General features: G+C 41.6%; 1 protein-coding gene across 2 annotated transcripts in view; it reads left to right on the top strand.

Annotated features, from left to right (window-relative positions):
• The window catches only part of STIM2 (stromal interaction molecule 2), a 144,029-nt gene that overhangs the window by 107,829 nt on the left and 16,098 nt on the right, over positions 1–20,102 (top strand). For both annotated transcript variants that reach the window (XM_032806620.2, XM_075066542.1), the window contains exons 3-5: positions 231–345; positions 18,221–18,332; positions 19,075–19,190. In XM_032806620.2, coding sequence (XP_032662511.1) covers positions 231–345; positions 18,221–18,332; positions 19,075–19,190 — 343 coding nt within the window. The remainder of the gene's footprint in view (positions 1–230; positions 346–18,220; positions 18,333–19,074; positions 19,191–20,102) is intronic.

Raw genomic sequence — 20,102 nt, 5'->3', positions numbered from 1 at the left:
TAGCCTCACAAGCGCAATATTGTTGTCCCAGGGTTTATTACATTCCAATTCAAAATTTATAAGAATGTTGAGTTAATTATGTAGGTTGACTACTTTAGAGGCTTAACTAAATTGTGCCATTTGTACAGGGCAGATGCAAAAGCATCTCTACTGATCTACTTCCAGTTTCCCTGTTAAGAAGTAGGTTTGTTTACTGTTAAAATTTAATCAAACTTTCTTTTCTTCCTCAGTTTATCAGAGAAGACATGAAATATAAAGATGCTTCCAATAAACACAGTCATCTGCACAGAGAAGACAAGCATATCACCGTTGAGGATCTGTGGAAACGCTGGAAAACCTCTGAAGGTAGGAGTCAGGAAATATACCATTTCCAGATCCATATCATGGTTTTTTCAGGTGGCCCAGTGCTAAATCCAGACTTGCTTGAAGTAAAGGTGATATTGAGATAAATGCGGTGCAACTATTGGCATTAAATGACACGTAATTAGGGCCCTATCAAATGTATGGTCCATTTTGGTCAATTTCACAATCATGGGATTTAAAAAATCATAAATTTCAGGATTTCAGCTATTTAAATCTGAAATTTCAGTGTTGTAACTGTAGAAGTCCTGACCCAACAAGAAGTGATGGGGGATTGGCAAGTTTATTGTAAGGTAGGGAAGGGGGGTTGCGGTATTGCTACCTTTACTACTTCACTGCTGCTGGCAGAGCTGCCTTCAGAGCTGGGCAGCTGGAGAGTGGTGTCTGCTGGCCAGGAGCTCAGCTCTGAAGGCAGAGCCACCACAAGCAGCAGTACAGAAGAAAGGGTAGCAAGTTATGGTATTGCCACCCTTGCTGGAACAGATATGAGTTTAACATTTCAGCCAACTACTTAACGGACCATCCTCAATTGAAACAAATGCTATTAATAAGATACCTCAAATGCCGAGTTAGCACCATCTTGACTCACCACCCTCGCTTGAAGAAATAGAAAAAGCATTCAGTTTGAGCTCAGGCAAGTCCTCGGGCAGAGATGGAATACCAGCAGAAATATATAAATCTGCGTGTCCAAAAAGTGGTGGTAACACTCCAGAAGATGCTTACTAACATCTGGGACAGTGAAGAAATGCCACAAGACTTCAAAGATGCCACAATTATTCCTTTATTTAGAAATAAAGACAGCAAATGGTCTGTGATAACTGCCATGGAATATCTCTCCTATTTTGTCACTGGAAAAATCTTAGCTCGTGTCCTTTTGAACCGACTGATTTCATCTGTTTCAGAAGCCAATCTACTTGAGACTCAGTGCGTATTCAGACCTGGTTGTAGCACCATAGACATGATTTTCAGTATCAGGCAAATACAAGAAAAATATATCAAACAAAACCTGAATCTATTCAGTGTTTTCATCTATCTGACAAAAGCATTTGATACAATCAGTAGAGAAGGATTATGGATGATCCTCAGCAAACTTGGTTGCCCACCAAAACTGGTAAAGATCATTCGTTTATTTCATGAGGGGATGCAAGGTCAGGTACTTATCAATGGAGATCTCACTGACTTCTTTCCCATTTCAAATGGAGTCAAACAAGGCTGTGTCCTTGCCCCTGTACTGTTCAACCTGTTAGTCACCCAAGTTCTCAAGCATGCTACAGATGGGCTCAGCAAAGGCATGTACATGAGATACAGACACAACAGCTCAGTCTTCAGTCTTACAAGACTTTTGGTTTTGCTTTAAGCAACACAACTACTGCTAAGAGAAACACTCTTTGCAGATGATTGTGCCCTTCTAGCACACACAGCGGGAGATCTCCAGTGCATTGTAGATTGCTTCGATGAAGCATCAAAATTGTTTGGCCTCACAATCAACCTGGAGAAAACTATAGTGTTGCACCAATCATCTTTACCACTCTATGCCATATCTCCTAGCATATCCATTAGTGGAAACCAACTAAAGCAAGTTGACAGTTTTACCCATCTTGGCAGCACCATCTCCCATGATGGACCTCTTGACAAAGAGATCACGAACAGGATACAGAAAGCTGCTCAGTTATTAGGAAAGTTACGTAAGAAAGTCCTGAAATCCCACAACATAATCCTCTCAACAAAAATAAGACTTTTTAATTCTTTTGTGATCACATCTCTCCTCTATGGCTGTGAGACCTGGACACCATACAAATGGCATATCAAACAGCTAGAGGCCTTCCATATGCAGTGTCTGAGTGCCATTATGGGGATCCGCTGGCAGGGCAAAATTACCAACCTGGAGGTTCTTCAAAAGTCAAATGCCATAAGCATATCAAGGCCATGCTGATAAAAGCCCAGGTATGTTGGGTTGGATACATTATTAGGATCCCTGAGTATCAACTCCCCAGAAAAAATTTCTATGGAGAATTGGCACAAAGACCCCGAATCAAGGCTGTCCCAGAAAACACTACAAGGACAGCATCAAGAACAGCACACACTTTTTGGTGCAATAAAACCAGATGATCTTGATTGAACATAAATATATATATTTCAATCAAGATCTGGTTTTATATAAAATGAGAAGATGCTACTGTATTTAGAGGGTTATTAGTGGGAAGCTAAATGGAAGAGAGATTTACTTCTCTTGTTGTGGTAGGGCTTTGGAATTTTTTTTTTTTTAATATACCTGTTGCTGTGTATTTATGTTGGAGAAGACAAGGTCAAAGAAATGCATTTGGAGCAGAAGGTGAAGAGGTTTGTGATAGGCCTTAGTTTCCAGGAGACTTCATTTCACAGTTTCAAACCAGCCCCCAAGAAAGTTCTCTGTCCTGCACAGATGAGATTTCCCCTTATTGTAGAGAGTTCCCTAGTGTCAGAGGAACAAAATTGTCAACCACAGTCTTCATCCCAGAGCTTCAGGTATCCCGACCCAGGCAATGGAGAGCCTTGAAGATAAAGACTGAGACCTTTAACTTGATTCTATATCCTATGGGAAGCCATTGTAGAGGGAGGAGGATAGGTCTGATGTGCTCGCTGTAGCCCACGCAGCTGAGGAGATCCACATGAGTATTCTATATTAGTTGGAAATTTCCTTAGTCCAGAAGGCTTCATACGCAGGTCTGTTGTCACTTCCCTGCCATACTTCAGCAATGCAAAGGTGTGAATAAGCAAGGCGAGGCCATGATTTGCAAGGGTGTGATGGAGTCTGCAAGCCAGCCAGAGATAATGGCAAGTGTTACTTGCAGATATTGTTATGTGAGAGCTTTGTGTCAACACGGAATCCAAGACTACTCCTAAACCACTGACCATATTAATCAAACATAGGTGGTACCTTCAACCAAAGGAGATCATATAATGGAGGCAAATTTCTCAAAATGCTTTGCCTGCCATCATTATCTCTCTTATTCTGGTTCAGCTTCAGCCAGCTGCTGTTCATCGATGAGCTGGTCTCATGCAGGCATTGAGCTATCTTAGTAATAGTGGTATGGTGAAGGATAAGCAGAGCTTTGTGTCATTTGTATATGCTGGCACTTGAATTCATGTCTAATCAGTTCCCCTAGTAGTTGCATGTAGATGTTGAATAGGACTGGTGAAAAAATTTATCATTGTGGGATTCTAGAGGTGAGGGGGCTTGAGGCAGAGGTGCAGTTTCCCATCCTTGGGAATTGGATGTGGCCCTCCAGGAGGGGCTCATACCATTTTAGCACATTACCCTGGACTTTTGCCATTTCTCTCATGTGAAAGCTGCAAGGAGTCCAGGAGGATGAAAATGAATGTCTGCCCTCTATCCACTGGCAGGAGGAGATCATCCATCAGTGCCACTAAAGTGGTTTCAGTTCCTTATCCTGGCCTAAATCCAGATTATTCCAGGTCTAGAACATTAGCTTCAATTAGATGAGCTTGTAATTGGCCTTTGGCTGGCTTCTTTATGAACATGCTCAGGAATTTGAAATTTGACATTGGCCAGTAGTAGGCTTAGGTAGCTAGCTCCAGTACCAAGCAGGTCTCTGAAAATCAGTACAGCAGCCTGGAACTAGACCCTGCTTAATGGGGAGCCAAGTGCAATGAGTAATGAATCAGGGTGATGTGTTTCTGGTAATCTGTGGTGGTGAGCAGGCAACCTGCCACATTGTGTAACAGTTTTTGTTCCCTCAGGGCATTGGGCTTCATTGCTAACTATAAGAAATTGCAGCAGTTCTAATCCACCTTTATTTAGATTTCTTCTCTCCTTTCTTGATACGCAAAGATTACTTCAAGTCTGGCAATATTAGTATTAGAGCTTTTTTTAGAGGTTAAATAGAAGGGCTGGTTATATGTCATGATTTGTGATAGGCTCCCTTGCTTTGGACTGGCATTGGACAGCAGATGTTCTTGCAGCAACTGGGAATAAATGACATACCAGAGAGATGCTTTGATTGCCTTTCACATTCTTGATCGATGGCGGTCTTGGGTTTTAAATATCCAGACAGTGGAAATACACACAAGCCAAACATTGCTAAGGATTCATTACATGACACTGAATTCCATTCCAGACAGAACTAATACAACATTTCAAACTCCATTCTTGGGAAGAGGAAACTGAACTATCTTTTGTAATATTAAGCCACTGAATATACGAAATATCAGGATCATTTAAAGTAAATTGTTACTCCATTCAGCTCCCTTTCCTGTCATTGTCTTTGCTCTTGGTCAGAGCCATCCCTAGAGTATGGCAAATTGGCGCAACCATCCTGGGTTCCGTGCTTGGGGGGCCCTGCGCTTTGTGAGGAGGCGGATGGAGAGGTGAGGCAATGGGTGGGGGGGGGGGGTGGTGGGGGGGGGCGGCAACAGAAGGCCTCTCTCTCCCAGTTTTGCCCTCCCTACTTGCTGATAGCACTCCCCCTTCCCCCAACACCACCACTGAATCAAGCGTTTTGCTGCATCTAGAGGCACTGTTGGAGGAGGAGAGGAGCAATGGGCTTCAGTGTGATCGGGGGAGTGGGCAGAACAGGTGGGGAAGAGGTGATCGCAGGGGTGGGGGCCTTGGGGGGAAAGGGTGGAATGGGGGTGGGGCCTGGGTGGGAGCAGGGAAGCACTCCCCCAGCTAGATAGAAATTGTCACCTTATGTCCCTGGTCCGGCAGGCCTTTAGGATGGCCCCTGCTCTTTGTATTAGAACATATAACTAGTAGAGCACTGTACTGTTGCTTTAATGGCAGTGCTTGCTAAGTGAAAACACGCTCTGTAAATTCTACTGAAAGTCCTGTTGACCTATATCGGCTTAATTCAGATAAAGTTTCCATGTTTTCTCTGGTATCTGCCCAGAGTTTCAGGGAGGCATGGGTGGACAGATTTTTTATGGTTTCACATGGTCTCTGGTGTCTTTCCTTTTGCTGCATACTGACAACCATCTGTTTAGTGTCCTTGTCCCCAGAAAGAATGGGGACGAAGGGTAAACTCGCATGAACCCCGAATAAAAGCTAATGTGAACCTGACTTCTTCTAGGCTATACAAGGGTATCTATAGGATAAGAACAGTCTGCAATATGATAAAGACTGAATTGTTTTTTCTACACTTAGAATAGGAAACATTGAATAACTTTCAGCTCCTTGGAGGCGTACTGTCTGTCTGTAAAAGCCAGCAGAGAATACCTGTGGCCTTATAGACTAACAGACGTTTTGGGCGTGAGGCTTTCGTGGTGAATACCCAACTTCTCACGTGCAGTAGTGGAAATTTCCAAGGGGTAGTGGTATATAATATGCTAAGCAAGCAAGCCTAGAGATAACGAGGTTAGTTATCAAGGGAGGATGGGCCCTGTTCTAGCATAGAGGTGTGAAAACCAAGGGAAGAGAACTTGGTTCTGTAATTGGCAAGCCATTTCACAACAGGCTTTGTTAGTCAGAGCTGAATGGTGTCAAATTTGCAGATGAAGTAACGCAGCAGTTTCTCTTTGAAGTCTGGTCCTGAAGTTTTTTTGCTGCAGGAATGGTCACGCTAAGACTGCTATAGTGTGTGCCCAGGGGGTTGAAGTGTCTCCTACAGGGTTTTGTAATATTGCCATTCGATATCGATTGTGTCCATTATCTCTTTTCCGTAAGACGAGCCAGTTTGGCCGATGTATACAGCGAGCAGGGACATTGCCTGGCAATATGATGGCGTAATATGACATTGGTGATAACGTGCAGGTGAATGAACCAGTGATGGTAGGCTGATCTGTGAGGTCCCTGTGATGGTGTCCGCTGGTGTAAGATAATGTGAGGCAGCTGATCTGGGGTAGGTCCTCGAGATGGGGTCGCTGGTGTAGATATGTGGACAGCATTGGCTGTGATGGTGTAGATTATGTGGGCAGCATTGGCATCGAGGTTTGTTGCATGGCCTTGGTTTCCTGAGCTAGGTTACTATGGCTCGCATAGTTCAGTTTCATCTTGCAATTGCACCATCAGCTCTGGACTACAAAGCTGTGAATGGCTTGCCAATTACAGAACCAGTTTCTCTTCCCTTGGTTTTCACACACTCTAGCTTTGCTGAACAGGGCCCATCCTCCCTGATGAACTAACCTCGTTATCTCTATCTTGCTTGCTAGCATATACACACCCCCTGGAAATTTCCACTACCTGCGCTGACAAAGTGGGTATTCACCACCCACGAAAGCTCACGCTCCAAAACGTCTGTTAGTCTATAAGGTGCCACAGGATTCTCTGCTGCTTTTACAGATCCAGACTAACACGGCTACCCCTCTGATACCTGTCTGTCTGTAAAGGCTGACACTATAATAGCAGCCCCTGTAGTATTATGGCAGGTGATGCAGACTGAGGTGAATTTCTGCCAGCATTCACTGTTTGGTTTTCAGTACAGAACTGGATAAGCCATGTATGTGTTACTTCTTTTACCCTCTTATGCTCCGATGTACTTGGCCCTCTGTGCTGGGTAAAAACTCTAATTTACAGGAAGAGTTTAGAGTGCAGTATGAGGTGCAAGAATGAGCTTGTGTACTCAGCAGAATGTTGACTTGTGTTTCAGCGATGGCGTCACTAGGGCAGTAAGCTTTTTCTCTTATTAATAAATGTTTTGCTGTCCAAGCATGTTCAGTTGTATGAACCTGATCTTGTGTGTGTGCCACACTCCATATGTCATCTTTGGAGGTATAGCTTGAGGCTCTTCAAGGAAAGGGGTGTTGCCCCAGCTGGAAAATCTGTTCTTTACAGCCTGAACTTGGAATTTTACTGAAGTAGGATTAGTAGTCATGAGTGTCAAACAGGTAATCCCTGCAAAGTCTCCAACAGATTCCACAGAAAATTAATTTTGTGGTAAATAGAGCCCTCAGGGTTTTACTGATTAATAAGCTCCTGTTGTGCAACTTACTTTGTGACTTGCCTTAAGTTTCTTGGCATGATGGATAACTCTATAACCTGATTTTGGTTTTTGTTGCAGTTTCTGTTTTGTGTCAGACATGCTTCAGAATTCTAAAGGTTGTGAAAGGAATTAGACTTTATCCAGGTCATCCAAGGAATGTAAACTCCATGAACCCCTAATAAATGGCTTATGTGACTATAAGGCAGACTTCTTCTAGACTGTACAAGGTTGATCTGTAGTAGATAGACTATATAGGAAATGAATTGTTTTTTATCCTCTCATTACTTAGAATCATAGAATATCAGGGTTGGAAGAGACCTCAGGAGGTCATATAGTCCAACCTCCTGCTCAAAGCAGGGCCCATCCCCAAAGGACTGTGGCTTTGTTTTCAAAGTTAGCGAACGAAGTAGTCAAAATTTCCACTTTCTAATGTTTTACCCAGAAAGAGAATTTTCTTATTTCGTAAGGTTAAAGAAATTATGATGGAAAGAGAGACCTGCTAACACATTTTAAAAGGTTTTAAACCTGTCTGTGCTAAATGCTAACATTCCTCTAAACACCACTTAAAATATAATACCCAGCACATTTTTTAAATAAAAACTGAATCTTTTTCTTCATTTAGACAAGGTCTAGGAGTGCCTGGAGGGTTGAGAAGCTAGCAGTCTTTTCTTGTAAGTCTTTCTCTATCATCCTAAATAAAAACAAGGCCCATTTCCCAGTCTGTAAAAAGTAAGAAAAAAAATAATCCAATTTATAGCTATATGTACTTTTTTTTTAGTTCGTTATAACCTTAGTTTTCTGCCTTTTCACTATATTTATTCTTCTCCCTTTTCTAAAAGCTGAATTGTCTGTCAATTTATGCTGACTAAATGTCTTATTCCTCCATCTCTTATTTCATATGTTCCATGCGTGTGTTTTTTACCTTCTTTCTGCCCAAGTTTTTTGTTCCTGGTTTTCTATTTAGAAATTGGTCTTAACTTTGAAACTCAAATGTTAAAAATGATGTCAATCAGCTTAATAATTTTGAAAACTTCTGTCCATAAGAAAACTAGACTGCCAGATGAATAACCTGACTCTCTAAACTTTTCTCTGTTTAAATTGTTCAAATATAGCATTTTTATTGCCTCACTCACTTCTGGTAGTATTTTCCTTTCCACTATATGTTGACCAGTACTATATGCTGTGTTTCATAGATTATTCTTCAGTTTTTGACTTTGGTAGCAAGGTAATATCTCCCCTCTCCGTAAACTGGTTTTCTTTTGATCATGTTCTCCACTCTGGACTGACTTGTTGTTTACTGCTTGTTATGATAAGTAGGCAAACAGCTGTTGAAGCTTTTCCTTCCTAGTAAGAGGAGCTGTTTTAGGTTTCAGTCAGGAATACTAGGGAGTTTTTCCCTTAGCTAACTTTAAATTATTTATGAACTGAAACAAGAGAACTTGCGGAACATGTCAGTGAGGTACCCAAAAGTTTTAAAAACCACAGGAGATTCAGGCTTTCAGATTGTTTTATATGAACAATAATTATTTATAGGTAGGGACTACAATTTATAGGTATATGTGCTTTTTCTGCTCTCCGGGTCCTCTGATTTGGATGTATAGATTATATGTAGCAACACTCCAGGCTGTGGAGTGGGAAGATCTGAATGAGTGGACTCTGTGCCTAGAACCTTCCATTTAAAGCTGCATCTGTCAAGTCAGATTGTCTGTGGTGCATAAAGCAAATGCGTAGTGACCTCTGTGTGGCAGTCCCTACTGATCTCTGAAGTGCCGACACTTGGAGACCCAGATGTGGCTAGGGCCTTTTCAGATTGGGGTTGCCACTAATGTGGGCAAACTAACTTCATAGAATGCATTTTGAGACCCACCAGGGTGATGAAAAGATCTAAAGTCTTTTCTCACTTTAGAGTCCTTCCTAACAGGCAAAGAGAACTTGGAGTTCCATATTTAATGGCAAAGGGGCTACTGTAAGGGATTTTTTCAGTAAAGCACCGCTCAACAGAAATTACTTTCCTCCCCTTGGATCAACAAGATATTTGTCTGATCTGCAGGCCTAACTCAATTTCTAAGTGGAATTTATTACTGAGATAATTTTTGAAGCGAGAAGAGTTCATAATGTATTGATTTATTTGCAAGATTTGTTGTTATTAATGTACTTGTCCTCAGAGCAGTGATTCTTAACTGGGGTCCAGAGTCCCCTGGGGGGTGGGGAGGCACCGTGAGCAGGTTTCAGGGGGTCCCCCTATCAGAACCAGCACTAGACTGGTTGGGGCCTAGGACAGAAAGCCAAAGCCCCACCGAATGGGGCTGAAGCCCAGGGCTCTGAGCCCCACCAACTGTGGTTGAAGCCAAAGCCTGAGCAATGGAACTTTGCAGGGGCTCCTTTGGCATGGGGCCCTGCTTGCTCCCCCTAATGCAAGTCCTAGATTTTTGTATGCAGAAAACCAGTTATTTTGGCACAGGTGGGCCGTGGAGTTTTTATAACATGTTGGGGGACCTCAAACGAAAAGGTTGAGAATCCCTGCTCAGAGCATTAGATTAATGAATTTTTTTGAAAATGTACATAAGCACTTGTTTCCTGAAATGTAACAAGAAAAATGTAACCTAGTTAGCATTGAGAAGGGTGTACTGGTAGCCCAAGCTCCATATAGTATGTAGGGTGGAGTTAAAATTGCCACAAATACCCACTGAAAATACCCCATCCACCACCAAAGTCAACTTTCAAAGGTTTTTATAGACTCATAGACTCATAGGTCAGAAGGGACCAATATGATCATCTAGTCTGACCTCCTGCACAAGGCAGGCCACAAAACCCTACCCATACACATTTATGACAACCCCTAACCATGACTGAGTTATTGAAATCCTCAAAATTGTGATTTGAAGACCTCAAGCTGCAGAGAATCCACCAGCAAGCGACCCATGCCCCACGCTACAGAGGAAGGCGAAAAACCTCCAGGGCCTCTGCCAATCCGCCCTGGAGGAAAATTCCTTCCCGACCCCAAATATGGCGATCAGCTAAACCCTGAGCATGTGGGCAAGACTCACCAGCCAGCACCCAAGAAAGAATTCTCTGCAGTAACTCAGTTCCCATCCCATCCAACATCCCCTCACAGACCATTGAGCAGACTTATCTGCCGATAATCCAAAATCAATTGCCCAAATTAAACTATCCCATCATAACATCCCCTCCATATACTTATCAAGCTTAGTCTTAAAGCCCGATAAGTCTTTTGCCCCCACTACTTCCCTCGGAAGGCCGTTCCAGAACTTCACTCCCCTAATGGTTAGAAACCTTCGTCTAATTTCAAGTCTAAACTTCCTAATATCCAGTTTGTACCCATTCGTCCTCGTGCCTACATTAGTACTAAACTTAAATAATTCCTCTCCCTCCCTAACGTTAATCCCCCTGATATATTTATATAGAGCAAGCATATCCCCCCGGAGCCTTCTTTTGGCCAGGCTAAACAAGCCAAGCTCTTTGAGTCTCCTTTCATAAGGCAGATTTTCCATTCCTCGGATCATCCTAGTAGCCCGTCTCTGAACCTGTTCCAGTTTGAATTCATCCTTCTTAAACATGGGACACCAGAACTGCACACAATATTCCAGGTGGGGTCTCACCAGCGCCGTATATAACGGCACTAACACCTCCTTCTCCTTGCTGGAAATACCTCGCCTGATGCATCCTAAAACCGCATTTTTCTCCACTCCAACAAAAAAAAAAGAAAAGAAAAAGTGCCTGGGAGATAACTAAAGACAAATGACTACCACAGTGGGGTCTTGATCTCTGACAGTAACCTAAATTTGCGCTAGTTCAAAGCAAGAGGAAGGGTAATTCCAAAGAGTAGGGCAACCACAAACAAAGCCCACTCACAGCTCCCTCCATTTTAGAGATGAGAAAGCTCTATCATAAGCCCCTCTGCTGATCCTAGTGGTGGCAGTCTCACACTGCAAGAATGGTGATCTCTCGAATGGGCAGCTCCCAAACCATGTAGGGCTTTCGATGTCCAGAGCAACCCCTCCCCCCTTATGTTTCTCCCGGGGACCCAGAGGCAGACAATACAGACTATTGAACGCTGATGTCATGTGCTAACGACAGGGGTTAGGTATGTTCTGTTCCAGCTTTGATTTTTTTTCAGATGGACATTGATGGGTGGCCAAATCCGAGTCCTCCAAACGTCCCTCTGGAGTGCCAAGCCTCTGGTCCATTGAACACTCTCAGAACTCTGATCCCTACTCCCCAGGGGATCGTACACACTAGCTTACTAGATTCAGCTCAAGATTACCACTCTGCTTAACACACAGCATTTAGATTTGTAGTGAAAACAAGAATAAGTTTGTCATTTGAAATCTCTATTTTTTGATAAGTAAGCAAGTATATTGGAAACGGTTATATAAAAAACAAAACTATCATATGCTTTCTAGAGCAGTCATTTTCAACCTGTGGTCCGTGGATCCCTGAACAGTCTGCAGAATGCCTAAGATTTCCAAAAGGGTCTGCACCTTTATTTGAAAATTTTTAGGGGCCCACAAAATGAAAAGAGATTGAAAACCACTATTATAGAGCCTAAACTTAACTCACAAGACACTTCCCTGTCTTGTACAGGATAGCTGACCCCAAGTTCTTAGCCACCCTCGTTGAAAACATTGGGAAAAGCTCCTCCTTTCATAAGATCAAGCCCACTGGCAGTTTGTCTTCCCAAACTGAAGAATCCCCAATGTACCTCCATACCCACAAAGATTCGTTGTCTTTATTTGTAAATAGAATGGCTCTTGCTGGTTTTGTTTTTTCTGGTAGCACTCTCAAAATTTCTTTATTAGCATGTGACTCAATATGCAAATAGTAAGATACACAATGGTCAAAGGATGTATAAATGTCTCCCACCTTCTGTCTGGAGAAGTCTTTCTGAATGCTCGCTGCCTCTGACTTGCCTTTAGCTACAAGGCTTTAAGAACATAATTTTCAGTGTATGTACATAACTCCTACATATTATGTACATATATATTTTTGCAATAATTATGATGACCTTTGTGACACAGGCTTTCATAGACACCTTACATGACCACTTTTGGTGAACCTAAGGGATTCCTGAAATTTTATGTCCTCTGTGCCCTCTGCCAGTGGGCATCATGAGATTCTTGGGTCACACATCTGTTCTTATCCATGAGTGAGGAAGTTCTAAGGCAGAAGTGCCCTGTGCTGAGTTTTCTTCAGCTGCATTCAGGACTTTAGCTATGAGAGCATCCGAGCTGATGATTCCATGACTGGGTGTAGGAGGATGGGGCATGACAGTGGTCTGTGAAGTAGCTGAGTTCCAGAATATAGATGGTATCTGATATCTTAAAGTGAACTTCTAATCTGAGTGACTATTTAAAAATGGATGTTTACTGACTCATTGATTTTTTTCCTAACTGCTAGCCCTGTAAACTCAAACTGGGCTCTGAAAGTCATGCTTGGTGCTTTCCATCTGGCACCCAGTCACTGTTTTGCAGGCCACATTATACTCGGCTATAATGGTACAAGCTCACAGAAGACCATAGGGTTGCACAGGTGCCTTCAGCGGATGATTCGGCTTGCCGAGCCTTCCTTTCTGGTGGTGATGGGTGAGATGGGAAGAACTCTGGCTCTGAGCCCATGTTGAACTTGTAGGGATGGCATTTAAGAAACAATCTCTTCACTTGCAAATCTGATCGGAAGTCAGTTAGACACAATGAATATTAAACCACCCAGTGCCATGTTACAAAAGCACTTTTCAGGGTCAAACAGTTTTATACTGTGAAGTATTTTAGCAGCTAGTGCAGAGTACAGAGTGCTGCTATTAATGGTCAGAGCAATCTGCCCACTTATGATTTGATAAAGTCTTAAACTGATTGAGTTTGGCTTGCAGTCTCAGAAGTATTTCAGAAAATGCATGCTTTTTTAAACTTGTTTAAAGCTTTTAAAGATGATATTTTTTTGAAATCTTCAAGATCGCAAGGCCAGCAAGGACAAGAAAATAACCACACCCGTGATACAGCAGAGATGATGTAAGTATCAGGACAGATTTGCACTGGGAAATTTCTTTCTCGTTTTCTGGCAAAGATGCAGCAGCTCCGGTACTACCAACAGTGTAAGTGCTGCTTAGATGACACAGTGGTAAAATGTGTCTGCTCTTGGTTTACACAAGTGGTTATGCTATTGGTGATACTTGTGCAGCTACCTGCGCTATTGCTGGGAAATGAGTCACAGATTTCCTAATTGAGTAGAACCCTCACTGTAAGTGTACCTGCCCTACAGTGAGATTTCCCTGCTTGATTTCCTACAAAAGGAACATCACTCCATGTTGAGTGTTGATATCAATAGTTACCTTGACTGTCAGTAACTTATGTATATCTCATTTGTTATATAGTAATGATTTTTGGCCATTCATTAGGACTGAAAAGAAGAGCAGATTTGAAAGTGTGTGAGACCCATCATAGGAAATTACTGTTGAGCCTTTTAGGTATGTTACAGTTTGGTTGATCCAGGCTATGAATGGAAAAAGCATACTGGAATATATATAAATGATAGAACTCCCAGAAGTTCAAAGATGTTTTGCAATGTGTATGAGGGGCCCTTCAAATTTGATCTGTATTTATCTGGATCCAGTTATCATCTTACATTTAATCAAAAGTTTCTTGACCTGTATCTTCTGATAAGGATCGACTGGAGTATTGTGCCTGGCTCTGAGTGCCACACTTCATGAAAGATGTGGACAAATTGGAGAAAGTCCAGAGGAGAGCAACAAAAATGACTGATTGATCTAGAAAACATGACCTATGAGGGAGGACTGAAAAAGTTGGGTTTGTTTAGTCTGGAGAAAAGATTGTAGGGGACATAATAAGCAGGATCGTCCCTAGGAGAGGTGTGGGGCCCAGGGTGGAAGTGACGAATCCATCCCTCACTTCTGAGACCGACCTGTCACTTCCAGGACTGACCACGCCAGCCAATCACCCCGGCCCGCGGGGCCCCCCAAAGCATGGGGCTCGGAGCAGTCGCCCAGATTCGTTGTACCCAAGGGATGGCTCTAAGTTTTGCAAGTACATAAAAGGTTGTTACAAGGAAGAGGATGAAAAATTGTTTTAATCTCTATAGATAGGACAAGAATCAATGGGCGTAAATTGCAGCAAGGGAGGGTTAGCTTGGGAATTAAGAAAAACTGCATAATTGTCAGGATAGTTAAGCACTGGAACAAATTGCCTCAAGAGGATATGGAATGTCTGTCACTGAAGGCTTTTGAGAATAGGTTGGGCAAACACCTGTCAGGAATGGTCTAGTTGTTACTTAGTTTTGCGTGGTGTGCAGGGGACTTGACTAGATGACCTACAGATGTCCCTTCCAGTCCCACATTCTATTAGTCGCAAATTGTTACATTCTTCAAAAATACATTAAAATGCTATTTCTCTGGATCAGAGTCCAGGCCGTTCAGATGAGATTTGTAGATAATACAATACTTAAAAAATGTCTTCGTGTTCCATCAAGCATTCCCACAGGAAACAGCTCCTACATCTCTTAGAGTTCATTGTCCTTATTGAGTGGTGGTGTAGCCTGAAGGTCGTCTTATTTTTAATCATAAGATCAAAGAACTTTTTTTTTTTTTTTTTTTTTTTTGTTCTTTTTATGTTTGAATCTGGTGCATAGAATAGGTTCTACTAGACATATCTGTAAATTGAGATTCTTCCAGTTATCTGTTACAAAGTGTATTGTCACGCATTTTAACAAGCACTAGATTCTAATTCCGTGCAATAAGCAGACTTTTGTCATTTCATTATAAAAGGTCTCGGGAGTGTAAGTGGGTCTTGCCCAGGGGTCAAAGTAAGTTAAAGGACGTACCGGTACACCAGAGTCCTGAGCAGGGGTGTGGCCTCAACCGGAAGAGGTGTGGGAGCTTTAAATCAAGATTTCAAGGCCCTGGGGTTCTGGCTGTGGCTGAGAGCCTCAGGGCCTTTAAATCACCGCCAGAGCTACCAGCTCCAGAGGTGGCTGGGAGCCCCGGGACTCAGGAGCAATTTCAAGGGTCCAGGGCTCTGGCCACTGCTACCGCAGCAGAGCTCCAGGCCCTTTAAATTGCCAATGGAGCCCTATCCTGCTATCCCAGGCTCCGGCAGCCAGACTTGGGCAGCATTTTAAAGGGCCCGGGGCTCTGGCAGCTGCGGGGAGCCCCGGGCCTTTTAAAGTGATGCCTGAGCCCTGCTGCTGGAGCCCCAGGATCGTGGCATCCAGAGCCCTGCTGCCACTTCCTTGGGGTTCCGGCAGCGGGGCTGAGAAGGGCTTGGGAGGTGATTTAAAGGGCCCTGGGCTCCGGCCGCTGCAGGGTGCTCTGGGCCCTTTAAATCGCCAGCCTGGGGAAGCCAGTTCAGCACGGCATACCAGCTCTTGCTGATACGCCGTACTGGACCGGCTTACTACTTTCACTTCTGGTCTTGCCTTATCACAATTTATAATTTAAGAGGAAAAGGACAAAACTGGTGAAGATTAATTATTACAGGATGCTGAATACCGGCAGATCCGTGCCTAGAAGATTGAAGGGTTTGTAATCTGGAGGCACAGGAAGAATCAATCATTACAAAAATGACATTGTACCCAGTTTAGGGTTGGGGGACTATTAGTGCTTGAATGCTGTTTATTTTTAAAGCTAATTAGTGTCATTGGAAACAGTGTAGAGTAAAACTGAAACAGTTTAAAAACACTCATAAAACTATCTGGTAACGCTTAAACTGGATTTTCATTGATATACTAAACGTAAATAATAAATCTGTAGGAATCCCAGAACTTCAGCTTATATGTTAATCATACTGTGCTAAACAGTCTGAAATGGATAGTATCAGAGGGGTAGCTGTGTTAGTCTGGATCTGTAAAAGCAGGAAAGAGTCCTGTGGCATCTTATAGATTAACAGATGTATTGGAGCATGAGTTTTCATGGGTGAATACTCACTTCTTCGGATGCATTGGTTTGAGCATTGGCCTGCTAAATCCAGGGTTGTGAGTTCAATCCTTGGGGGGGCCGCTTAGGGATCTGGGGCAAAAATCAATACTTGGTCCTGCTAGTGAAGGCAGGGGGCTGGACTCAATGACCTTTTGGGGTCCCTTCCAGTTCTGTGAGATAGGTATATCTCCACATAAAACATTCTGTTGTGTTTGCACGCAAGTATGTCTGCAATTTACAAGTAGAAAGCATTTGCAGTCTTTACTGCAATTTTTTGTAAAGGGTCCTTGTCAAGCTTCACTATTGAGAATGCACCGTTAGTGTCAGATTTTCAAAGGGATCTTAATCTAGCCTTTCCTCATCCAGATACAGTTGCATGGAGAAATACATACAGGTAATGATCTAGCAGTTCCATACCCAGGTGGTAGTGCTTGAAAAGCCTGCAGGTATTTGCACATGCAAAGTTATGTATGTACAAAGGGAGGCCACTACTTGGTGATTTGCTCCAAAGCACAGAGTGTCTTGATAAACTTTGCAAGCACAGTGGAGGAGATAGGCATTTATCCTGTATAGCCTTACAAGTTGCAAAACTGGCTAGCAGTGGCATACAGTGCCTGAAGCTCTGCCCTGGGCTGAGGCAACAGTTTTACCTAAACGAAAAGCTCCAGACCGTGTTTCCTTGTGTGCTGAGACCTCTGCAATTACCAGGGGGTCATGTACACTGTTAGCTGGCAGTTTCAATAGTAGTAGCAGCCATTGCAAATAAATATAAGGGGGAAATTGTTTTTTAAGCTTCTGTTGTTGACATTCACTTCAATAACCTCCTTAGTAAGAAAAATAATTTGACATAACACAAGTTGTCCCAGGAACATTTGAAAGGTGATGGTTGTTTTTGGTATTTTTTAATTGTACCCCGTTTGTTCAGTATCAGGGGGTAGCCATGTTAGTCTGTATTCACAAAAACAAGGAGGAGTCCAGAGGCGCCTTAAAGACTAAAAGATTTATTTGGGCATAAGCTTTCATGGGTAAAAAAAAAACCTCACTACTACTTTTGTTCAGCACTCAGACAATGTAAATTCACCTGCAAAAAACAAATAAACCTGTCCAGTTTTTTGAATATTATCATTGGGTCAACATATGGATTGTTAAATATGCATAATCAGAGGTTGCATTCAATTTAATAACATCTTAATCAACATTTCACTCAATTTAATACCCGACATGTCACAGGTAGGGTGAAGATGCTCATTCTGTAACATAGTATCACCTTCAGCAGAGAGATCTGATGAGTATATTACTGTATAGTGTTTCTCTAAACAAAAGCTCATTGTTATAATGATTATTGTGTTGTTTATGATACTTAAGTGGCTAGAATTTTTAAACCTGTTAATTTCTAAATAAAGAAATAGTTAAAACCCACCCACCCATCATACATCATTTCTGCCCCTTATATTTTCTTTTTATACTCCAACTCCACCCCCAACCCTCACCCATACACAATTTCTGTGTTTGAATGGTATGAGTTTGTTTGAAGATGTCAGAGAAAAGGGGTCTGACTGGACCACGGGCTAAGATCTTGACACATTACCTTACGTGTTACTGCATCTGCTGGCATATGTTCAGCGCTGAAGGGTAAAAGGACAGTAGAATTGGGGCTGAGAGCACTTAAAATAGGTCACAAGATGCTGCCCTGATTTTAAAAAATAATTCTAAATTATACTACGGAATTTTTGGTTATGTTGGTTAAACACTTGTTTACTTTCAGTTTGTTTAAACTTGGTCTCTAAAGAGCATATAATGAAAAAGGCAAACTGCCAGAAACAACTTTTGTTAGTACATGTGAATACTTATTTATCTGTGGTTCCACCCAGGTGAACTTGTTTATGCTGGCTGTATAACCCGTCAATCTACCATCTGTTTTATTTTTAGCTGTGGTACTGATTATTTTTTGTATTTCTGAAAATCAGATATCTGTGATAGTCTATCTTTTGTCTTGCAGTTCACAACTGGACTCAAGAGGAGACTCTTCAGTGGCTGGTAGAATTTGTTGAATTGCCCCAGTATGAGAAGAATTTTAAAGACAGTAGTGTCAAAGGAACAACACTTCCCAGGTGAACCTTCTCTTCTGGATTAGTTTAAAAACCCTTATTATATTTTTCTGTTGGACAGCATTTTCTCTAGCTTGTCTGTGCAGGATAATTATCTAAATTTAATACTGGCAGGCTGTGCTCAGGTATAAGAGAACTGATGTAGGCCTGCAATTCTGAAAGGCCAGGGAACCAGAATTTCAATTTTCTTCTGCCAAAATATTCCTGAAAGTCATTTGGCTCCAGCCAGTGTTCCCTACCTCAGTTTCATTACTTTCTTCCTTTTAAAAATAATATGCTACCAACATATTTCAATATCAATCACTTAGCTTTGTGGTAGCTAATTTCTGTTGAAAAACTACACATGTATTCAGCTTAGTAGAAACACATTGCCAGTGTGGACATGAAAAGACTTTGCAGACTTTTCCCTTCAATGTTAACTGTTGGATTTTTACAAGTATTAAGTATGTTAAGGGACTTCATGCCATCAGGCTGCACATAAGCCGTTGCAGTTAACTTCTACAAAATGGATTTAGTTAGTGGTGGTTGCAGAAAACCATTACTACATAGTGTAATGCTTTGATAACATAAGTCATAAATTTTTAGTGATAGAGATAGCAAGAGATATAACTCATGTTAACTGTGTAAATATTATCCGTATAAATTGCAAATAGATTAACGTGCCACAGTAATTCTTCTGCAGTATATTTCTGTGTATATCTTACATGAACGTGTGTGAGAATTACATTTGATTTATTATGAACAGGATAGCAGTAAATGAACCTGCTTTTATGATCTCTCATCTGAAAATCATTGAACGGAGCCACAGACAGAAACTTCAGCTGAAGGCATTGGATGTCGTTTTATTTGGACCTCTCGCACGTTAGTATTATCTAGTTTTTCTAACTTGTAGCTCTAAGAATTCAAACACCAATTTTTTGCTCTTAGACTGAGATTATACCTCACTCCACTTGGTCAATATATTGGTTCGTTATTCAGCTCGCAGTTGTGGGACATCAGCTAAGACAATGAAGACTTCAGAATAGGCAATCTAACTGTCCTTCTTTGTATAGTAGTATAAAGTACTAATTTTAGTGTGTCACCCAATAGTCTAATAAATTCTTGAAATATTTTTTGTATTGACCTAATGTGCTCTGAATCTTTGATTTTGTTGGGTTTTGGTTAATGTGCTAGTTAAGCCCAACCTTAACTTGATTATTTTCTTGGTTGGGAAACTGGGTAATATTTTGCTTAATTTAACCAGTATGATTAAAGTCAAGTTAAACCTGTTACCCTGAATTTACTCTAGGAAAAAAATTAATGTAAGTTGGACTTAGCTAATGCGCATTAGCTAAGCTTGACTTAAAACCAACCACTTTTCCTAGACAAGACCAAACTCTTAGATGTTCCACAGTGTAGGCTCTATTAAATTGTCAGATAGGATAATGGATGCAGCACAAAGCCACAAGTTTGGGAAGTTTTTTTTTAAAATTAATATTTTGAGTTAATAGAAACATTACATTTTTGTTAAAATGTAGCTTATACCCTTTGCTTCACAAAACTTCAGGCGGCTCCTAGAAAAATTGTTAAGAAAGGAGTTCATGCAATAGATTTCTGGTAATGTCTCATTTAAAAAGAAGCATTATTGACTTCTTATCCATTTTCAAATACCTTTTGTACAGGAAAAAAAAATTGTATAAAAATCAGTTTCATTTTGGCCTTCATGATAGTATCCAAGATTATTTTCTTTACAGGGCATTTCATTGGCCTCAGTTTATGAGACAATTACTTGGA

The sequence above is a fragment of the Chelonoidis abingdonii genome, chromosome 5 (genome assembly GCF_003597395.2).
Source record: "Chelonoidis abingdonii isolate Lonesome George chromosome 5, CheloAbing_2.0, whole genome shotgun sequence".
Taxonomy (NCBI): domain Eukaryota; kingdom Metazoa; phylum Chordata; order Testudines; family Testudinidae; genus Chelonoidis; species Chelonoidis abingdonii.
Note: the sequence above shows the minus strand (reverse complement) of the source record. Positions and strands in the feature narration are given on the sequence as shown.